Source organism: Babjeviella inositovora, assembly GCF_001661335.1.
Source record: "Babjeviella inositovora NRRL Y-12698 unplaced genomic scaffold BABINscaffold_10, whole genome shotgun sequence".
Taxonomy (NCBI): domain Eukaryota; kingdom Fungi; phylum Ascomycota; class Pichiomycetes; order Serinales; genus Babjeviella; species Babjeviella inositovora.
Window position 1 is genome coordinate 463,113 of NW_017566847.1, and position 21,047 is coordinate 484,159.

A 21,047-nucleotide genomic window follows, 5' to 3' on the forward strand; every position below is an offset into this window, starting at 1 on the left:
ACAAGATCAAATACAAATACAACCATATATACCGTTCATTCATTGTCATCACCAGTGCCCATCTTATAGCCCGTAAGCCACGCAATACTAGCCTGCTACATATTGCCCCGCAATAGTTGCCAAATGAACCCCGCTGAAACAACCAGGATCTTCAGGACGTGCGTATCCACCACAGTCTCACCTTATAACCATACTAACAGTCTAGCCCCGTTACCCCGCGCAAGGGCGACAAGCTTGGCAAAGCCGCTACCTGGACTAAGGTCAAAGTCACCGCTTCGTCCGTAGCCGCCAGCGCAGTAGCACGGTATCAGCACAAAAAGGCGTCTTTGCTTCTTTCACCCACTGAGCCCGTGGATGATGATTTAGCCACACCGCCGAACCTCGTACTGTCTGATGAAGAAGAGACCAGCGGCTCTGCTTCACCCTCATCGCCCTCCTCCTCCCCCCCTCGCCCTGACTTTCTCAAAGCCAAACCCTTCGCAGGCGATGTTATGGAGCAAGACAGCGAATACCCCTTTATCGAGTTTGGCACGGCCGGAGAGGTTTTTGTTGCGTATCAGAACGCAATTCAGGTCTGGGACTGGTTTCCGGCGACAGCGGCCAGTGCCGGAGGAACCTTGTACTTGGCTGCCTCTCACAGAATGCGAGAAACGGGCACCATCGTTTCCATCACTCCTTTGCAAGGCAAACCCTTCGTGCTTTTAGTTCAGGTTACGATGGGAAAGCACATCCTTGTGAACGTCACCACCATAGGAGGTTCAACCACCCAGCTCCTCAGGGAAACCGCTTCAGCCCCCTACCACATCTTTTCCCACTCAAAGTCCCACTTCGTGGTGGTGGACGCTAATGGAAAAATGCACGTATATGACCGCAAAAGCCTCCAGAAAGTTGGCTTTGGCCTCCCCAACCAAGCCAAACTCGACCCCTGTTCCTTTGCAAACGGAAACCCCTTGTGCTCCCTCGCGGGGAAATGGCTTGCCTATTGCCCTGGAAAGGCAAGCGAAGACACCAAACGGAACGTAACCCCGGTGAAATTACCGCCTCCAGGGCCTTTGCTCAACAGAGTAATCTCCTCCATCTCTGCTGCCACTATCGATGGTGTGTTTAAGGTCTCCGAGGCTTCTTCAAGAAAGATTGGCGACTACTTTTCGCGGGACCAGCAGGAGAAGTCTTCCGCCTCTCCTTCCAGCACTCACAAATACCTCAAAGACACATTAACCAAACTCTTTTCAAAAGAGACGCCAGAAAAAGCCCACAAACGAGTGGTGGTAGTGGATCTTTCAAATGGCCGGACGCTCGGAGTGTTAAGACCGCCTGGCGGCGACCTTTCGTACCTCTCACTTTCTCCTTACGATGCCCACTTGGTCACCGCCAACAAAAGAGGTGACGCATTGCTCTACTGGGATTTGTCAAAGCTTCCATCTGAATTTTCCTTTTTAGGCAAGTATATCCGCGGAAAAACTGCATCCATCATCGACAGCGTGTGTTGGGGCGGCGGGGGAGGGTCATTTGGTATCACCACCCGTGCCTCAGGCTCCATCCACTGGTTTTCCACCAACCTCAGCGAGCCTCCGGACGACCACTCATGGATCTTGTCCTCGTTTGGGGTGACTAGGATGTGCCTAGGACCTAGAATAGCCACCCTCTCCTCGGGAGATTACAAGGCCAAGCACGTGGATGCGGTCGAGCTTTTGCACCACCAACGTTCGCTACAAGGGTGCCTTTTGGCTGTTCTGGATGGTGTGATAAAAGTGGTGAGCCCAACTGATGGCTCTTGTTCTTGGCAGTATGCGTTGCCGGAGGCCAGCGGAATGGTGGCCGAAGCTTCCCAGAGCGAAGGAGAGAAAGAGGATCTCGAACCTTACTACACAAATCCGTTGGCCCAGGCAGAAATCGAAACCTGTTTGCCGTACCCAAACTTGTTCAACAACCGGAAGGTGCAATTCTCGATTTACGACTTCCAGAAAAATCTGGGGGCGATGGATTCGGGAATGCTCAGCATGGAGTTGCTAGTTGACGGTAGTGAGACAAGCAGACGAACTGGAAGAGGCGACAGCTACCGGTTTATTGCAAATTACTCCAGGGACGGTGGTGACTTTGGCAAAGGGTTCGCAGTACAGCCCTTGAGGTTTGGAAAACACGTCGGAGACCCACAGTTTTTCAGCGAAGCAGAAACCAACGAGGAGAAGGGGATCGCAGAGATCAAGCGGGCCATGGAGGATCTCTTGTTTGAGCCAGAAATGAAGCCGGAAATGGAACCGGAAATGGAGCTGCTTGACTTGCAAAAGTTGGACTTGGAACACTTCATTGATGAGTTGTAAGACCACAGAAGGAGTATCTTCCAGAATCAGAGGTCGAAAACAAATACAACTGGGTGAAATATTAGCATCTAAAGCTTACACAAGTATCAGGCTCTGGATTTGAACTTGCTGGCTCAATGTTTTGCTGTCTGTGACCCATTCGAAATTTGATCAGCCATATTATATAGTTATTTATCTACGTCTAGCGATATAAAAAAAAATTTACGTTTGATCTCCCGCCGTATAATTCAGCAACTGATTGCTCGCTTCATTTATTGTATTCGGAATGACGTTTTTGTTTGCGTATTACCAAGACCAATATTTCGTAGATTGGAAGTATTCCCATAACAGCCCCCCAAACCGTAGCTCTCACCTTGGGGGCCGCAACGCGATGAGTATGTGTGCAGGATATGAAACTTTTCAGCTCACCTGCATGTGAGTAAGTAGCGTGCAATTATTTTAGTCCCAACCCACACATCTCTATCTACAAACCCAGTTACGGACCTCCATCATGCTTTCAGCCTCTAGACACGTGCGGAGCCGGCTTCGCCAGTTCCACACGACTACGCTTGTCAGCTCTTCCGTGCGCAAGAAGCTCAACATCCTTCTTAGCACGAACCAGGTGCCGCGCAACTTCAAGACCTCCAACCAGCGCAAGCGTGACGAGGCACTAGCTGTGCGCGAGTCAGCGGCGCGCCAGACTCGCAGGCTCAACAAGGGCCACGCGCTCGAGATCTTGCAGCACAAGCTCCACATGAACATTACCGAATACGATGCGATTCACGACGTCGACTTGCCGAGTGCGGACGAGTTCCACAAAAAACTCGACGTGACCGAGCGCCGTGTGCTCTACAATATCCTCGGAACGTCCGGAGACCAGCTCAAAGACACGTTTGTGGTGGAAAAAGACGTGTTACGGTTCCTCCGGAAGGGCCACGTGAACAAGGCGCTCTACGTGTCGCGGATTGCGGGCAAAGAGGGGGTTGTCGGGATGAACCGAGTTATGGAGTATCTATTGCTTAATAACCGGTTTAATGCGGCTCTCGAGGTGTTTGTCAAGCGGAAAAAGTGGGGCGTCGATGTGAATGAGTTGACGTATACGATTTTGTTTGCAGGCGCCGCCAAACAAAACTCGCCGTTGACCGCGCTCCAGGCAGAGAAGTTGGCGCGAGTATTCTATGCAGCTGCACGCAACGCGCGCTGGAACGCCCAGCACTTCAACGCGTGCCTCAATGCGTTGTTCCATTCCGACAAGCCGGAGCGCGCGTGGGAGCTCTTCCACTACGTAATGTCTCGTACGGACCCAACCAACACACCCGTTAGGGTGGAGACCCACGATCACCCCGTGTTGGAGCAGATGGAGGAGGCGAAACACATCTCGTTCCAGCCGACGGCCACAACGTTCACCACCATTTTCAACTACCTCAAGACCTTGGAGGACGAGTTGGACCGTGTCCGCCGTGCGGAGATGATCTGGCGGATGGTGCTCAAGCACAGAACCCAGCCGCGCAGCCAGCTCCACATCGATGCCCAGCTTGTGTTGAGCTACGCGGCGGTATTCCGATCCCCGGCACTCATGCAGCGCGCGGCGCAGATCCTCCAGAAGTGGTTCCATATCCCCGAGCTTACGCCCGCACTTGCGCCCGCGATGCACGCAGAGTTGATGGATATTGCCGAGGTGAACCCCACGCCGAAGCGTTTCCCCGCGGATCCGCATGCCATGCAGGTGTTTCTCGACCTCACGAAGCAGCTCCACTCGCCGAAGGAGGCGTGTACCGTGTTCCAGACGTGGGTCACCTCGCTCCCGGCAGAATTGGATGTGGTGGTGTACGACAGTTATATGAGAAATTTCACCGAGGCGTACCACCGGTCGACGGAGGAGTTTTTGATGAACGACCAGTATGCGCAGTTGACACATCTTCGCACAAACAAGATGTACGAGGCGTTGCAACTCACGCCGCAGATCGTTACGACCGGGTTGGTTGGCTATTTCGCGCACACGCGCTATGTGCACGAGGTGACGCGCTTACAGGAGGTCTCGCGCGAGAAGCGCGCCGGGAAGGAGGTGACTGCCGCACGCGCGTGGCGCATCCCCACAGACACGTCCGAGCGTATCTTCAACGACTTGAACGCGTTCTGGCGCGTCACCGAGCTACAGCCGCGTCGCAACCGCCAGCTCGTGGCCGTCTCGCTCAGCTACCTCCACTGGTACTGTAAGTCCGTCGGCTTATTAACGCTCAGCCGTGCGCAGGCTGAAACCGTCGCGCTCCAGTTTTTCAACTCGTGCGAGAAGGGCGCAATTGCGTTGCGGCCGTTGGTCGAGCTCCGCGACTTCCGTCGCGACATGCGCGACGGCCGCATCGATTTGCGTGCGGTATTTGCAGACGCGCCGTTCTACGCGCAGGACTTCCGCGTCCACCCGCGCGAGCTCGCGCATCTTCCTGCGCGCATCAAGGATGTGAGTATCACGATTTGTGCCGTGGTCGGCGACTTGGCAAGTCGAATCGAGGTGTCCGCGGCTGAACAGGCCCTACTCGATGGCAGGGAGTCGTATCGCCAACTCAGCGAGCGCCTTCAACATAACACCGACTACGACAGCGTGTTGCAGTACAAGTACGCATTGCTTGAGTATAAAAAACGCTTAACGAGGCACACGAGGGTGTTGGAGGCGACGTTTTACGAAAAGAATCGCAGTCTTGAGACGATTGACAAGAGCGAGGAGTATCTTATGGCGGCTCAGAAGACGGCTGAGCGGTTTATTCTTCATCAGCTGGGTGTTAAAGTGATTACAAAGAGGAACGTGGTGGCGGAATTGGTAGAGGAGATTAGAGGGGAGGAAGTAAAGGGGGTTAAGAATCCAAAGAGAGAAGTGGTTTATACCAAAAGAAAGGGTCAGGCTAAGGAACAAAAGACTGGTATTTCAGGGACTGAAATTCCAATGACTGAAGCAGCGGAGGTGAAGGTTGGTATTCCCCTTAAACCATCAGGTGAGATTAAAGGTGAGATTGAAAGTAAGACCGAAGGTGAACCTCAGAGTACGAAAGCAGCTCTTGACGTCTCCAAGGATGGCGGTTCCAACAAACTCTCAGATGCTAAATAAGCAATGCATATATCATTTAGCTGAGCCTGTCTATAGTTGTATATTATCTCCAAAGTGGACCAAATCTGTGGCATAGGTCATGCAGTATCGAAAATATATAGGCGTAAGCTCGAGCTCTAGTTAAACATCTCAGTCGAGCCAGTGGAGGTTATTTCCGATAAATTTAAATAGCAAGGTGGATCAATTGTGCACATTTCAGATCGGATACGAGATGTGCTAGGACTCTATGTTAATGCCAAATAGATAGCCTATTAGAATATCTATCTTGTCATCGCTATTTAGAGTGTTTAACAGACATATTTCTGGTGCCAAGAATACCTCCCTCTGATACCCGCAAAACCTTTGGGCTCCGAAGCATATTCCTAGCCTTTAAATCTTCACAAGGCTCTTTTTCTTAGCGTAAGGGCTGTGCGAAAGGGGACATCTGCGCAAAAAAGACATCGATATGAACAAGCGGTGTGTAATCTTTGTGATGTGTCTCCAACTGGTCTACTATCGAATTGCCATGTAGATCCCCCAAAAAGACATATGGGGCCTGTGCCCCAAAATTAGTGGTATACACAAAGCCCCCTCTGTCTATACTCCTCATAAGGACCCGCAAATCTGTTACCATCTCTGTCAAAACTCTCAAGCGATAAATACCATTCAGCTGGCCGCTAGCTCTGCCACATTCGGCTAAAGCCGCCGCGACTCCAACGTGGCCGCCCAGGGGTTATAACCGACCCTACGTCATATCTGACACGTGCCAAATTCCCGCAAAGTTCCGCCTCCGAGTCGGAGTCGGCCCCACGAAAAGCCGCGCTATGTGTTAGGATATCCTGCACAAACTACAGAACAGCTTCATCTGGCAACACCGCTACCGAAATACGTGCTATCGCGGTTATAAACTCAGACGGGATTATCAATTGCATTGGAAGAAGGTTGCTATCGAGTCATAAGTGAATCGTTTATCCTGGTTTGTCGCCAGTAAATGTCACTATAGCTGCTGCTCTAACCGCTCCCGCGTCGACGATCTCATCCGGCACAGACGGAACCCCGAAGCCGCCCATTGGTCGGCGAAAATTCCCACCCCTAGGGCCGAATTTTCCACCCACACTTTCCATCCCTTATATAAACACGCACTCCCCTCGCTTCTTCTTCCAGTTCCGCCTCAATCTCTATTGCCACTTTTAACATGTTCTCTAAGGTTGCTCGTCGTACTTTCTCCTCCTCCGTCCCATCCGCCTACAAGGTTGCTGTTCTCGGTGCCAACGGTGGTATTGGTCAACCACTCTCCTTGTTGTTGAAGTTGAACACCAAGGTTACCGACCTTGCGTTGTACGACTTGAGAGGTGCCCCAGGTGTCGCTGCCGACTGCTCCCACATCCCAACCAACTCCACCGTCAAGGGTTACTCCCCAGAAAACGATGGTTTGGCTTCCGCCTTGAAGAATGCCGACGTCGTTGTCATCCCAGCCGGTGTCCCAAGAAAGCCAGGTATGACCAGAGACGATTTGTTCAACACCAACGCTTCCATTGTCAGAGACTTGGCCAAGGCTGTTGCTGCCAACGCCCCATCCGCTAAGGTCTGTATCATCTCCAACCCAGTCAACTCCACTGTTCCAATCGTTGCTGAGATTCTCAAGTCTGCCGGTGTCTACGACCCAAAGAAGTTGTTCGGTGTCACCACCTTGGACATCTTGCGCGCTTCCAGATTCATCTCTGAGATTGCTGGTACCAACCCAGCCCACGAGGTTGTCAACGTTGTCGGTGGCCACTCCGGTGTCACCATTGTCCCACTCTTGTCCCAGACCCAGCACAACCTTGCTATCAAGGGCGAGACCCGTGACGCCTTGATCCACAGAATCCAGTTTGGTGGTGACGAAGTTGTCCAGGCCAAGGACGGTGCTGGTTCCGCCACCTTGTCCATGGCCCAGGCCGGTGCCCGTTTTGCCGGTGCCATCTTGAACGGTCTTGCCGGTGAAAAGGACGTCATTGAGGCCTCTTTCGTCGACTCTCCATTGTTCAAGTCTGAAGGTGTTGAGTTCTTCTCTTCCAACGTCACCTTGGGCCCAGAGGGTGTTGCCAAGATTCACGCCTTGGGTGAGTTGTCCAATGCTGAGGAAGCCTTGGTCAAGGTTGCCAAGGAAACTTTGGTTGACAACATCGCCAAGGGTGTCAACTTTGTCAAGCAGAACCCATAAGCTTGTAATTAGGTATGATTTAATGTCATGATATGTATGAGAACCTGCAGTTATAAGGTGAGGGTAAATGTAACATAGATAAATATTCCAGATCAACGGTGCTTACGTTATATTTGTACTTATTGAATCATTTTAAATACATCGATAAGGTCCTTTGCATGCCATATAAATTCAGACAAATCACAACGTATTCTATAATTTCACTTCCCAAGCCTGAGAAACTTGGCAACTCCGGTTTTGCCCCCACTCACACCGTTGGTCTTCCCAAGCTTACCTCCCGAAATACTGCTTTCCTTCATCTCCACCTCATCCACCATCTGGGATCTTTGAGCCTCTAACTTTACGTCATCCGCCTCCTGGATACCCATCACGGTCACCGGAACCTCGTGACCGGTTTCCTTCAAGAATGGGCCCTTCTGCAACACGTCAACTTCGAACCTAACCATGGTGCGGGGGCCAAATCCGGCCTCAAGCAACGAAACAAACACCAGGTCCTTGAGCTCAGTATGCGGAAACGATAAACAGAGCTTGTACTCGAGGCGGGGGTTGATAAGGAGCTGGTTAACAGCGTGGAACAAGTCCACAAGGGGTTGGGTCGGCTTGAGCGATACCTGCAACGTGTCACCATCGGGAAATTTGACTCTGATGTCGCATTCAGCAAAAGCCTTGGCAACTGGCCGCTGTCTCAACTTTGCAGGTACCGGATGGGCCTTCAGTGCGATGAGCGCCTGATACTTTTTGGCCTGTGAGACGGTCATATCGTAGGCTGCCTCGGGGTGGTCGTAGATTTGGAGAGGGGTAGGTGAGGGCTTGAAAATTATTGGCCCCAGGAGCTTTTCGGGGGTATCCACTTCCATGGAATTGGCATCAATATTCACGTCAATCGGTTGGGAAGTTGACTTTTCGGCTTTTTGGGACGTTGCAGAGGTATTTGCTTCATCAACCCCCTTCACCCCTGCTCCTCTTCCTTCCTCCAAGACTCCTCGCGTCTTCTGCTCATCACTAACCTCTTTTTCTTCCACCTCCTTTAGCCTTCTTTCTTCCACCTCCCTTAGTCTCCTTTCTTCCACCTCCCTTAACTCTTCCACCTCCCTCTTTTTCTTCAAGTACTCCGCTTGCACATTTTGCTGTCTGACATTGATCGCTTCCTGCTCCTGGGAATGTTTCTGCAGTGCAGCCCGCTGTTCTTCCAAGGAAACGGTCCTGCGGAAGGACACACGGATCGAGCTCGCCCCGGTGATCCCCATCGCCAGTAACGTCTGTCCGAACTCCGCTTTTTGGATCGTCCGTGACATGGTCTGCAAGCTGGGCTCAAACCCACCAGTGGCATCGGTCACCACTATAATCGGCACCTGAAGCTCCGCTTCATAACGCCTCAATACGTCTTCAATCCTGGTAGAACCAGGAAACTTTTTAACCAACTGGGCGGCATCGACGGTTTGCTGGGCAGACGGTGGGTATTGCAACTGGAGTTTGATGGAAACATCGCCCAGAACGGTGGTGCGTGGCACAAGGTCCACTTTGGCGCCAGCGGTCAATCCAGACAATCGGAACGGTAACGACAAATCTAACTTGGTTTTGTGTTTGAGATCAAATCGCGATGGATCCAACTTAAATGATTCGCAGGCGCGGACTAAGACATCGTTTAAGTTCTGAGAGGGTGTGGTCTTTACCTTGACGCTTCTAAGGCCATATGTGACATTGACGGACATGGCTACTAGAAGATGGTACCCGTAGAAGTGTGTTAGCGTCTTGATGGAGATTTTTAACGCCGCCAGATGAGGGTTATATGCAGGATAACGAAGGGTGGAGGCTGATCTCACAATAGCTGGCTAGGGATAACTCATTTCTGAGAATACAAACATTGGTACTAATATACTTATAGTTACCAATGGATTGGTTTTATCGTCTATAATTGCTGAAAAATTGTTGGGGGTGAGAGACATAGTGCCCAGCTATATGAATGCAAAATGTTATGGAAAGTCTTATGCGCGTCGTATGCCGTTGACCTAACTATTGGATGCCAGCCCTTTTATCTTTCGATGATTGCGGCAAACAAACTATCGTTGGAGAACCTGTAACAGTGCTGATATGTTGAAGTTTCCTTTATTCGTACATTTAAAGCTCCTCCACGCTTCTCACCGGAAGTCTTAACCATTTCTGAACCGCACTCAACTCCGCGTTGATCTCCTCTGAAGGGACTCCTTCAAACGCCAATTCATCTAGCAACAAATATGCTAGCTGATTCCACGTCTCGTTTACGCCCTCTCTTGCCTGTAATGCCTCAAACTTAAGCTCCTTAAAGCCTGTGGCGATAGTCATTCTTCTCCCGGACACTGCCGCGTCCGCTCTCGTCTCGCGGATAATGCGCTTGAACCACCTCCCGCCTTCCGGATTCATACCGTAGTAATGGTGCATAAACTGCATAATGGCGATGGTTCCCACGTAATCCCGGCTCCACAAACATGCCTGGAGAATCTTCTTGTACAACGATTGCGATGGGGTTTCATTGACGTTTAAGGTCTTTGTCTGTTGAGCAAAGAGGTCCCTCACGGAAAGACCGTGGATCCCGCGGTTCCCTTCCTTTGCAATCTCCTCTGGGCTCCGCTGTTCGCTCAAGAAGTTGAGGATGTCTTGCTTCCGGCTCAAATCCGGCACCAACGAAAGCTGATTCTTGGAGCGTAATCGGTGCAAGTCTCGCGACATACTCCAGACGTGGGAGAAGGAAGCATGGGAACGGGCGAGGAGTTGCATTCCAGTTGGGCTGGGAATACCCACAAACTTGTACGTGTCCCAAAACCTCATACCCTGTACGGGCTCGTCTGCGGTATGGTACGCTCGCAACACAGTTTCCATCACCTTGGCATCGAAGACCACTTGGGCTTTGCCCATTCGAGATAGGATTGCATCGACATCCTTCCACTGACCCAAAGCACTGTAATGAGCGATGAAGGGAAGATAGTCTTCGCTCAGCACCTGAGGAATCTCGAATCTCTGCGCTCGTTGGCGAATTGTTAGCGCTGCGAATTCGAGGGTTGAAAGAATGGCATTGGCCTTTGAGATATCGTTAGTGATATAGTGTTGGATGGCAGCCGTGAGCATGCTTCTATCAGGCAGGAGGTTTGACTGGAAAGATCGGAGAGAGGTATTTTTAACCCTTTGGGTTTTAATCCCTTGAGTATGTTCAGTCCCTTGAGTATGTTTAGTCTCTTGAGTATGTTTAGTCCCTTGAGTCCGTTTTATCCCAAGCTGAGTTGGGTAGTAGTGGAACTCCTCGACATCTTCTTGCAAGATAAGGTACTTTGCAAACCGGGCTGGTTGACTTTTGAAGCAATCGTGGAGGAGCGACTCATATAATGCGAGGTGTTTTAACAAAACATCAGGGATCTCCTTGATTCTGGCTAATTCTGTCTTTAAAAGCAATCCAGTCTCCTCGTCCGCTACACCCACAAGCTTCGGGAGTAGTTCAAGCTTGTACTCGTCGTTAATCCCGTAAATTGGATACTCCATGATACTCTTCGCTCCATACTCTTTCAAAACTTCATAGACGGCCACCACCATGTCTGTTTGTTTGAAAAACATGGCTGCCCGCAAAACAGAAAGAAAATCCTCTCGTGTGGCCCCGCGCGATTCCATCCGCGCAAGAAGCTCATTTATGCCAATGTTGTAGTCCGAAACGTCGTTCTCTACTCCACGTCGCTTTGTTTCTTCGAGGAATCTGCTCATCCACCGTTTACACCCTTCCCCGTCACCAACTAAATAGTAGTGCTGAACAAACTCTGCCGAGACCGAGGGACTGACGCATCCAAAATCGGCCATGATACTCTCTACCAAAGCCTCAGCAGCCGCTGGAACGCCGTACCTCAATTGCAACCTTACTCCATATTCTCTCCAGGACTGTAAATGGTTATTGTCGTTGTGTAAGGCATACAATTCCATCACCTTGGCCTGAAGCCCTTGCCTAAGCATCCCGGGAAACACATACGTCATTTCGTGATATGGATCTAACTGCACTTTCCGGTCGGCCCCTGGATACGCGTTATATAAAAACTCGTACCCGATGAGATAACCCATGTACTCGTTCCGCAAGCGGTCTGGCTCCATCTTGATCAATTCAAAGATGGAAAGAAGCAAGGGCTGGGGGATTCGGTACGCGGCGCATTCACGGAAAAACCCCTTGGCGAGCTCGAAAAAGAGAAAGTCACGAAGAGAGAGCGCTGGCTTGAATCTGTGGGGGTTATTCAGGTCCACCACTTTGGAAACATCGCCTCCGAAGCCCACAAATACATCAAAGATGTCGAGCTGGCGGAGCTGTGCCGGACTGAGGCGTACTACTTGCTCTATGAAAGAGTCGGTGGCCTGGACACTCAACGACTGGATGTTTTGGCTAAGAAACTGTCTGATTTGGGGGTCTCGCACCGCCTCCAAGAGCCGACTGAGAGCCCGTGCTCGCTGATCAGGAGTGGCCGTAAGCGTCGCCAACGGGCGGCGAAAGTGGCGGTATTTCTCTTTTCTTGGCTCAAAGTTCGGCCACATATCCCGCTTATACAACTCAGCGCCGTCGTTGTACCTGGCCTTGGTGACAGCCACGAGCACCGCAAGCCACTCTTGGTGGAGAAGCTCCTTCGGAACGCTGCTGAGACTAGCAATGTACCGCTGCAGCTCCTCCACAGTAAGCGGTAAAAAGTGCTGGCAGAACCAGACCATTACCGCTCGCTGTTGGTAGTGGTGCATGTACTTTGCCTGCGGGGTCTGCCGTTGGGGCTGGGAATAGTCTTCGGCCGGGAGGGGCCGGCGCAGAGGCGTTGTCCGTAACCCTCTCTGAGGGGCCAAATGCTTCCAATGGGCAGGAATTAGATATAAACCTCTTCCGAGTCGGAAGATGGTTCGCAACATTAATATTGGACCATGTCGCCAGGAAGAGAGGTATGAAAGACGTTTTGCTCAAGAATTTGTGCTGCATGTCTGATTGCATATCCTGCGCTGAAATAATAAGCGGCGACTGCAGGCCCTAGACCAGCCCAACGATAGAGCCATTCCTTTTGGGGGGTCCGAACTGTATCCACGTCCCATGTAATCAAGGTTTAAGGAATGACTGTTTAGTCCGGATATCATTATAAATAAATGATTAGCAAGTCAGAAAGCAAAGGCGTAATATAAACAGCGATAAAGAGCAGAGAGGCGATCGCGGCAGGAGTGAGACGAGAGTTCTATATACGGTACTCCGTGAAAGCTATATGGACTTTCATATAAAAGCATTATGTTGATATTGAGTGCCCGCCTGAAATTTTATCTGCTCGGTTAAAAGGCTTAATCGTGTCTTATCGCCTTCACGCGGATCTTGTGCTGCTACCCTTCAAAATCTTCCAATATCTAGGATACAAATCTCCCCTCCAATCCTTGGTCGCTCCGCCAGTTTTTTTCCTCCGTCACTCTATCGAGTTGGGCGTTGACTGCTACCAGGCGCCATTACACGTTTAGCTTCCCCAAAGACTTGAAGTACATTCTGCGTGCACCCACCAGAGCCCCTCTCCCGATCCTTGATAAGTGAGCGCGATTTGCTTATCACCCCCACTCTCCCTGACTCGTCACCACCATGGAATCCATTGCCAACTACCTCTTATTGTCCTTGCCGCAGTCTAGCTACAGCTCGGACGCCGCATTGAAGCACTGGCTTGAGGAAAACGTGGCGCGCCTGACGGCTGCCAGCCTCGTAACCAACTTCGCCATCCCCGACTTTAAGATCGGCACGCTCGACTCGTTGGTGAACGAGGTGGAAGACTTGGCCAAGCTCGATGTGCAGTTCCAGCAGTCGCTCTCCAAAATTGTGGACATCTACGGTGCCGTGTACGAGTCGCGCGCCGTCAACGAGCACAAACGTGTCAACAACGTCGAGGTGGGGCAATACGTGCGCCAGTTCCGGTGGAACACATCCAAATACCGCTTGGACAAGTCTGTGGGCGACCTTGTTTCGCTCATCACCAGTGACGTGGCGGCGGTAGAGACAGACTTGCGGGCGGTGTATTCCGCTTACCAGCAGGCCAAGAACGCGCTTGTGAGCGCGGCCAGGAAAAACAACGGAGATTTGACCGTCAAGTCCTTACACGACATTGTCAGCAAGGACGACTTTGTGGTGGACTCTGAGTACCTCACGACGGTGCTCGTGGTGGTGCCAAAGGCGCTGCAGGCGCAATTCGTGGCGTCCTATGAAACGTTGACGAGCTACGTGGTTCCGCGCTCCGCAAAGCTCCTCAGCTCCGACAGTGAGTTCCAGCTCTACTCCGTTACGTTGTTCAAGAAGTTTGCGGCGGAGTTTGCGTTAAGGTGCCGCGAGCAAAAGTGGCACCCGCGTGACTTTAACTACTCCGAGGAGTCCGTCAACGCGTTGCGTCAGGAATACAACGTTGCAGGGTCCCAGGAAAAGCAATTGAAGCGCGAATTGACGGTTTTGGCCACTACCGCGTACTCCGAGGTTACGGCCGCGCTCTTCCACATCAAGGCTTTGCGTGTTTACTGCGAATCCGTCTTGAGATATGGCCTTCCGCCGCAGTTCTACATCTACTTGATTGAAGTCAAAGCGAAGGATATCAACAGAGCGAAGAACGTGTTGGTCGACCAGTTTGGCCACTTGGGGGGGAATGCCTTCAATGTCGATAAGAACGGCAAGATCAAGAAGAACGATGCCGGGTTGAGCGAGTACGCGTCGTTGGTTGATACCGAGTACGAACCGTTTGTGGTGTACGAGGTGGCGATTTTGTAGGGTCCGGGCATTGATAGAGTCTATGAATCTGAAACTTTGGTTTGTAAGATTACGCTGAAATGAGGCCTAGAGTTCTATAGGAGGTGATTGGAATAGACCGGACCTTGATAATAATGACACGTGGATATGTAGCGTATGTCCGGTTTGCAGTGTGCTTTACGATGTGGCATTTATCAATAGTTCAAATGCTGGGTTATAGTGATGGTTGCCCTAGTCGTTTACGTATACTTGTAGGAACTGAGCTATGTTACAGGTAACGGCTTTACTATCTCTGTTACAGGTAACAGCTTTACCATCTCTGTTTTATACGGTTCCAAAATTTTATCCCGTACGTCATAATCAGTCCTACCAACCACTTGCGTAGGCATCTACAGCCCAATTTAGGTCATGTCTTCTTTCGTCTACTAAAGTCACCTTTTAAACCACATCGAAATAATCCAGCCTTCACATTACTTAGAGCGGTCTCTCCATATTCATCGATATTCACCTCTCCTCCAGAGACCAGTACTCCCACGTGCCGTCGCCTACATGTTCACGCACACGACCCTTGGCTTGAGATCTGATCATTGTGGCCGCCAGAAGCCGCAGCCGCCAATGTTTACACGGTGATGAGACTGGAACATAACTGAAATACGCCAGGTGCAAAGTGCCCACGAACGTCAGAGGTTTAGTTCTAAAGGTCCAAAACAAATATGGGTTTTCACGAATGAAATTCCTATAAACACACTGAAATTTACAACCGTTACATCCCGGAATCATTCCAAGCTGATCTCCAAGCCAGAGGCTTAGCCCATCATTTTCTATTGTCTGAGCTTTTCATTTCCAGCACCCTTACCCAGACAATCTTCAGATCTCCAAGACACAGGCTACCCACAGGCTGCCCAAATCGGATCCCTACCATTAATCTCATTCCAACATCTGTTCCCGCTCAACTTCGGACATATCCAACCTAGTCAACTCCATTGCATTACCACTTGACTATGTCACTACCTGTTACTCCGCGCCCCAAACTGTTCCGCCAGCCGCGACCTCGCTCGCTCTACATGCCGAGCTCGCTCCCACAGGCTATGTCACCAATATCATCGATCCCGCGGGCTACAACTCCACTGTCGCCGGCTCATACCCGCTTTGCCTCCCCGAGCAAGCTCCCGGCTACCCCTCCGCCCCCGGTTCGGAACCGCCCGCAGTCGATGATTGTGCACCATACTCACAGTCCGGGGAACTATGCGGCGTCTTTCGAGCCCAAATCGGCTCCTAACCCCAACAATATTAAGGTTATTGCCCGTTTCCGCCCGGAGAGATATCTGGCTGGAACCTATCCCATCGTGACGTTCCCGGATGCCACAACCGTGTGCTACGACACGCCTTCCCACCGTGACATGTTCACCTTTGACGCAGCCTTCGATGCAACCACCAGCCAGAGCGACGTCTACCAATATTCCGCGAAAATGACGGTCCAGGATGTTTTCCAAGGGTACAACGGGACGATTCTAGCCTACGGCCAGACGGGCACCGGGAAGTCTTACACCATGATGGGAGACCTAGACGATCCCGAGCACCTGGGAATCATTCCCCGCATAGCCACTGAGATCTTTGACCAGATCGCACGTGGCGACGCCGAGGTGGAGTACACGGTGCTGGTGTCGTACATGGAAATCTACATGGAGAATCTCCGGGACCTTCTTGTGGAGGGTGATTCTGCGAAATTGGCTATTCACGAGAATAAAGTCGACGGGGTCTACGTCAAGGGGCTACAACAGGTCTATGTGGCGTCCACCAAAGACTTGTACGAAGTCATGAGGCTCGGCTCGAAGGCCCGTGTGGTGGCCAGCACCGGGATGAATCTAGAATCCTCGCGATCGCACGCTATTTTCCAAGTGAAACTCACCCAGAGATACACTAGTGACAACCGCACCGTCTCGGGGAACTTGTTTCTTGTGGATTTGGCGGGGTCTGAGAAGGTTGGAAAGACGCGCGCCACCGGGATGGTGCTTGAGGAGGCGAAGAAAATCAACAGTTCGCTCAGCGCATTGGGCAACGTCATTAACGCCTTAACAGACCCCAAGGTGAAGCACGTGCCGTACCGCGACCTGAAGCTCACGCGGATCTTGCAGGAGTCGCTAGGGGGGAACTCGCGCACGTCACTCATTATCAACTGTTCGCCGTCGTCCTGGAACGACATAGAGACTCTTTCCACGTTGCGGTTTGGGGCTAGGGCCAAACGCATCAAGAACCACGCCCATATCAATGCGGAGGTTAGCCCGGCAGAGTTGAAGAAGAAAGTTTTGGCGTTGGAGGAGCAGAACGGCCGGCATTTGGCGTATATTGCAGACTTGGAACGGCAGTTAGAGAGAGGGGTGGGAGGGGAAGTCCCGTATATGGAGGTGCATGCCCAGGTTGACGACTTGCAAACGACCAATTCGATCCAGGCGATGCAGGTGGGAGAGTTGAAGGAGGAACTAGCGGAGAAGGTGGAACGTGTGCGATATTTGGAGCAGCGGAACGACGCTTTGATCGATGAGAACTTGCAGTTGAAACAGGATTTGGTGCAGTTCATTGTGGGCCAAAATGCTTCCCCGAGATCGGAGTTAGAAGTTCAATCCCAGGTTTGTGGGCTGCCAGCGCAGACTGGTTTGTGTGCGAACAAAGTGCAACACAGCACAGAGATTCGGGAAATGACAAAACAGGCGGGCGATTTAAAAAGCGGACTGGAAAACAACAGGGGCGATCCAAAGTTGGGCAGTGAAAATTTGAAGACTGTGGGTAATTTGCGTGCGAGGGAAGCCCAGTTCAAGGCGGACTTGCAGGCCAAATCGCCCAAAAATGATAAAAAGGGAACGCTAAACGGCTCTAAGGGGGGTGGACTCATTGTGCATTCTGAAGCGGTTGGGCTGGAAATATTCTTGAACACACCCATTGTTGAGGTTCCCTCCCCGTCAAAATCAAATTCCATACCCAATCCCCCCTCCAACTCTACAATCCTTTCGCCGGCCGATACCCGTAAAGTGCAACACTTGGAACAGGCGCTCGACAAGTTCTGTCTCAAACTCGAGGAGATGGAAGCCCAAAACCAGCGCTTGCGCAACGACATTCTCGTGTCGCAAAAGATCAGCGAAATCCGCAACGAGCGTATCCGCACCTTGGAACGTGTGTTGAAGGAGCAGCAGTTCCATGTTTCCCGTGAAAGCGAGACGTTTGAACAGAAGTTGGGCATGTTGCGCGACCGCTTGGATGCCGTGAAGCAGTTTAGCAGGCCTGCAGTGAGTGCCAGCCGTCCCTCGAGCGAGCTATTCACTGCTTTGAGTTTGCACGACGTGCCAATTGGGGTTGAAATGAATGTCGCAGAGTCTCCGAGCGCCCAGCAGTATGGCCTCTCGCGCAGCTCTAGCGCGAAGAATAGCACCAAGGTAGGGCTAAACTTGCGGATTGTAAAGCCGTTGAGAGGTGGAGGTGCCAAGGAGTAATTTATTTATTCATTATTTTGTGCAGCGATTCCTGTGATGTTGTCAAGGTGTTGTAATTAAAGTCTAGTAAATTTATAACCCGTCAATGAAACGTGGTCGTGAACGTAGATATTTCAATTTGCATCAAGTTTTTAGTCCGGTCTAAAATCTGTATCACTGATCATAGCTGCCGATTTATCGTGTTATTGAGCTTAACCCCGACAGTTTTGTCTATCAAGGTGTTGGATCATTAAACCCAACCAAGGAGCAATCAAGGTTTGTCAAATTTAAATCGAACCAGTAAGATCAACTAATGGCCTACATGCAGATCGACGTTATCACTGATGATCACATGCCATCCAGATCAGGGTTCTACCGACGTGCCGAAAAAACCTAAATCGCTTGCCTCGAACCGAGACTTATAATTTTCCGAAGTTATAAACATAATTCTAAGCCATTTTTAAGCGGTATTTTACCGTTACTACTCGATTCAGCGGCAGTGCATGCTCTCTTCCGGACCGGTCATGTGACAATAGCATGACATACCTGTAGACCCTAAGGCGGGCGGCAATAACGGTGGTTGCCATGCTAGGCACAGCAGAGAGAGCAAAGCTTGCATGTGATAGTAAACTATCAATCAAATGGGCCAAAGCTTCCAATTAGGATTGGTAAATTATCACCTATTGTAAAAAAAAATTGATTTTCTTGGACGTACCCCCAGTTATGGCTCTCATCCCGTCCCCTTGTGATGGGGGAACGACACCCCCAACAGTTGAAAGTTTGGGCCCCCGCAGCGCCAACAGAATCCGTGCCGGATACCCAAAATACATGTCAGGCCGAGATAAATAGAGCAATTCGGTGCGCATGGACTGACTGTTTGCGTAGGAGATTTTACCGAGTACTGAAGATTCGTCGATTTGATAAACTGTTACAGGTTAAGCTACAACCATCTTAGAAGGTATACCCTCAGACTTATCTTTCCATAGCGTTGATCCAGGCCCACTCCCTACCCAGCCTTTTTCCTCCTTGGTTTATCGTACTCACATTGCAGTTGTCAGTTGTTGGAATCAGATTCTAGTCTTTATTTCCTGCTGTCAGTAGCGGTTCATTCCTTTTTCACTCATCCTAAGGCCGTCATCCTATATTCTTGGTTTTTTATTGTTTTTTTTTTGAGCCTTGATTAACTCCCAGTCGCTGATCTATTTATAGACCCAGATCACTTGCCATGAATTCCATCCAGTATATTGCCGGAAATATCGAAAAACTCCTCCACACGTCGATTCCTGAGGAGTCGGAGCAGTATTTTGGCGAAGCTCACCACAACTCTGATGACGAACCTCACGACGACATGTATGACGCCTCGCGCCACAGCGGGCGTGAAGACTCTCCGTTCGACGAAGGGGATCCTCCAAGGCGAAGTGAATCGCCATTTGAAAAAACGGAAGTCAGTGAATCTAGAGGTGGGCAATGGTTTCCTAAAAGGGCCAGTAGTGAATCTCGAGGCGGTTCGCCGTTCAACAAGACAAATAAATCACTCCTGCTCTGGCTCTGGCTACCCACCTACCTCCTTCTCTACCCCCTCATGTTCATGCTCACTGTCCTTCTCTACCCTCTCATGTTTTTCATGAAGCCGCGCCCTTCCAAAGGTGGTAAATCTGCATCCATACCCCTTGATGAGGAGGGGTTCGAGGAGCCACTCCTGCGTGGCAGACGCCACAGTGGCAACAGCGAAAGCTACACGTTGCCCCTTGATGCTGCCTTTCCACTGATAGAATCCGCTCTCGATCCAATAAAGTCAACCTCCATTGCCCAGTACATTTTTCCGCCGCCGCGCACGCTTCTTCCACGACTGGTCAAGAAGAAAACGTTAGTACTCGATCTAGACGAAACCCTCATCCACTCTCTCAGTCGCACTCCCCGCGGCGGTACTGCTGGCCACTCCTCCAACACCCAATCCACAATGATCGAGGTCCGCTTGTCGAACATGCAAGCAGCGACCCTCTACCACGTGTTCAAGCGGCCCTACTGCGACGAGTTTCTCCGTGCGGTCAGCAAATGGTTCGAATTGGTGGTGTTTACCGCATCGGTCCAGGAGTACGCAGACCCCGTGATCGATTGGTTGGAGTATGAGCAGCCCTACTTCAGCAGGAGGTATTATAGGAGACATTGCACGTTGCGGCCAGGTGCAGGGTACATTAAGGATTTGGCCAAGGTGTGCCAGAGCGCCCCAACAGGCGTGGGAGAGGACCTTTCGAGCGTGGTGATTGTGGATAACTCGCCGGTGAGCTATGCGATGCATGAGAATAACGGAATTATGATCGAAGGGTGGGTGAACGATTCGCAGGACACGGAGTTGTTGAGCTTGATGCCGTTACTTAAGGGGTTAAGGTTGGCAAGCGATGTGCGAGTAATGTTGGGATTGAAAAATGGGGAGGCAGCGTTTGAAGAGTAGCTGGAAGCCCTTACTGGGTATGCCCCCCTCACCGCCACTTTTTTCATTCTATACTTTGCACCAGGCCCTGCCTTTCTCACCATATTTGGACGTTCTGTTCACCGCCATGCCTCTGTTAAAACACCCAGATAAGAGATGTGAGAGTTCAATTTTAACCAACCCTGTCATTAGCCTTAGCTGACCCTGTCATTGCTGCACAGTGGCTCACCCATGACCAGGTTCATACTACACCAACCTTGGAGCCATTAATTTTGATCGGATATTTTGTCCTGGGAAGCATCCCTTTCATTGTGCTTCGTCTGTATCCATAGCCTCGATCATTTATTGACCTTTTTCTTTTCCATATGCCTGCGCTCACGTTTTACGAATGATGACTACTCTAGAGTTTTTTAACGAGTTCTTTCGGCCCACTTTTCCAGTGGGTTTCATGCAATATATTTATTACGAAGCCGGTGGTTTGTATGTGGCATGTAAAACACAACCGTAGAGCCGCAATGTAAAGCACCTTTCAACGGTACAAGTATTTTACTGCGGAGCATGGGATTATGCCTTAGGGGTTTCAATTTTAATACGGTGTAAACCTTGAGCTTTGCCATTAATTTATCAAGCTTGTTTATTAATCGAGTAAAAACGCCATGGGTGGAGGTGCGACCCGTAACAAATATTCCGTCTATACTTTTCCAATGATCTATTTAAACCACTTCTTCACGGCTCCACCCATGGTATTGTCCTGTTTGGCACTTTCTCGGTAAACTCCTCCCGGGTTGTATTCGAAATAATTGGCCCACCCCTACTGGCGAAGTTGGAAAA

General features: G+C 50.7%; 8 protein-coding genes across 8 annotated transcripts; 6 read left to right on the top strand and 2 right to left on the bottom strand.

The window, feature by feature from the left end:
• Positions 1-2,540, top strand: BABINDRAFT_86414 (uncharacterized protein). Its single transcript, XM_019132836.1, has 2 exons — positions 1-158; positions 206-2,540. Exons 1-2 carry the CDS (start codon positions 124-126, stop codon positions 2,319-2,321), a joined length of 2,151 nt encoding a protein of 716 aa, XP_018983889.1. The 5' UTR covers positions 1-123; the 3' UTR covers positions 2,322-2,540.
• Positions 2,541-2,811: 271 nt separating this feature from the next.
• BABINDRAFT_168286 (uncharacterized protein) lies at positions 2,812-5,400 on the top strand (the record flags this gene model as incomplete). Its single annotated transcript, XM_019130579.1, has 1 exon — positions 2,812-5,400. One exon carries the CDS (start codon positions 2,812-2,814, stop codon positions 5,398-5,400), a length of 2,589 nt encoding a protein of 862 aa, XP_018983890.1.
• Positions 5,401-6,574: 1,174 nt separating this feature from the next.
• On the top strand, positions 6,575-7,582 carry MDH1-1 (malate dehydrogenase; the record flags this gene model as incomplete). The annotated part of the gene is made up of 1 exon (XM_019131929.1): positions 6,575-7,582. One exon carries the CDS (start codon positions 6,575-6,577, stop codon positions 7,580-7,582), a length of 1,008 nt encoding a protein of 335 aa, XP_018983891.1.
• BABINDRAFT_86485 (uncharacterized protein) lies at positions 7,456-9,497 on the bottom strand. The gene has a single exon (XM_019132838.1). It carries the CDS (start codon positions 9,292-9,294, stop codon positions 7,783-7,785), a length of 1,512 nt encoding a protein of 503 aa, XP_018983892.1. The 5' UTR covers positions 9,295-9,497; the 3' UTR covers positions 7,456-7,782.
• BABINDRAFT_86424 (uncharacterized protein) lies at positions 9,498-12,828 on the bottom strand. The gene has a single exon (XM_019132837.1). It carries the CDS (start codon positions 12,476-12,478, stop codon positions 9,701-9,703), a length of 2,778 nt encoding a protein of 925 aa, XP_018983893.1. The 5' UTR covers positions 12,479-12,828; the 3' UTR covers positions 9,498-9,700.
• Positions 12,829-13,131: 303 nt separating this feature from the next.
• VMA5 (H(+)-transporting V1 sector ATPase subunit C) lies at positions 13,132-14,761 on the top strand. Its single transcript, XM_019129530.1, has one exon. The coding sequence runs from the start codon at positions 13,179-13,181 to the stop codon at positions 14,340-14,342; it is 1,164 nt and encodes a 387-aa protein (XP_018983894.1). The 5' UTR covers positions 13,132-13,178; the 3' UTR covers positions 14,343-14,761.
• A 381-nt stretch (positions 14,762-15,142) lies between these two features.
• KIP4 (Kip4p) lies at positions 15,143-17,948 on the top strand. Its single transcript, XM_019129531.1, has one exon. It carries the CDS (start codon positions 15,323-15,325, stop codon positions 17,804-17,806), a length of 2,484 nt encoding a protein of 827 aa, XP_018983895.1. The 5' UTR covers positions 15,143-15,322; the 3' UTR covers positions 17,807-17,948.
• Positions 17,949-18,661: 713 nt separating this feature from the next.
• BABINDRAFT_162774 (Nem1-Spo7 phosphatase catalytic subunit) lies at positions 18,662-20,700 on the top strand. The gene has a single exon (XM_019129532.1). The coding sequence runs from the start codon at positions 19,011-19,013 to the stop codon at positions 20,235-20,237; it is 1,227 nt and encodes a 408-aa protein (XP_018983896.1). The 5' UTR covers positions 18,662-19,010; the 3' UTR covers positions 20,238-20,700.
• Positions 20,701-21,047: the final 347 nt, after the last annotated feature.

What these genes read in the sequence shown, in the direction of transcription:
- BABINDRAFT_86414 (XM_019132836.1), top strand. Translation starts at nt 124, where the DNA reads ATGAACCCCGCTGAAACAACCAGGATCTTCAGGAC. An exon ending in ACAACCAGGATCTTCAGGAC is followed by an intron (nt 159 to 205) that starts GTGCGTATCCAC and finishes CTAACAGTCTAG; the next exon opens with CCCCGTTACCCCGCGCAAGG.
- BABINDRAFT_86485 (XM_019132838.1), bottom strand. Translation starts at nt 9,294, where the DNA reads ATGTCCGTCAATGTCACATATGGCCTTAGAAGCGTCAAGGTAAAGACC.
- BABINDRAFT_86424 (XM_019132837.1), bottom strand. Translation starts at nt 12,478, where the DNA reads ATGTTGCGAACCATCTTCCGACTCGGAAGAGGTTTATATCTAATTCCT.
- VMA5 (XM_019129530.1), top strand. Translation starts at nt 13,179, where the DNA reads ATGGAATCCATTGCCAACTACCTCTTATTGTCCTTGCCGCAGTCTAGC.
- KIP4 (XM_019129531.1), top strand. Translation starts at nt 15,323, where the DNA reads ATGTCACTACCTGTTACTCCGCGCCCCAAACTGTTCCGCCAGCCGCGA.
- BABINDRAFT_162774 (XM_019129532.1), top strand. Translation starts at nt 19,011, where the DNA reads ATGAATTCCATCCAGTATATTGCCGGAAATATCGAAAAACTCCTCCAC.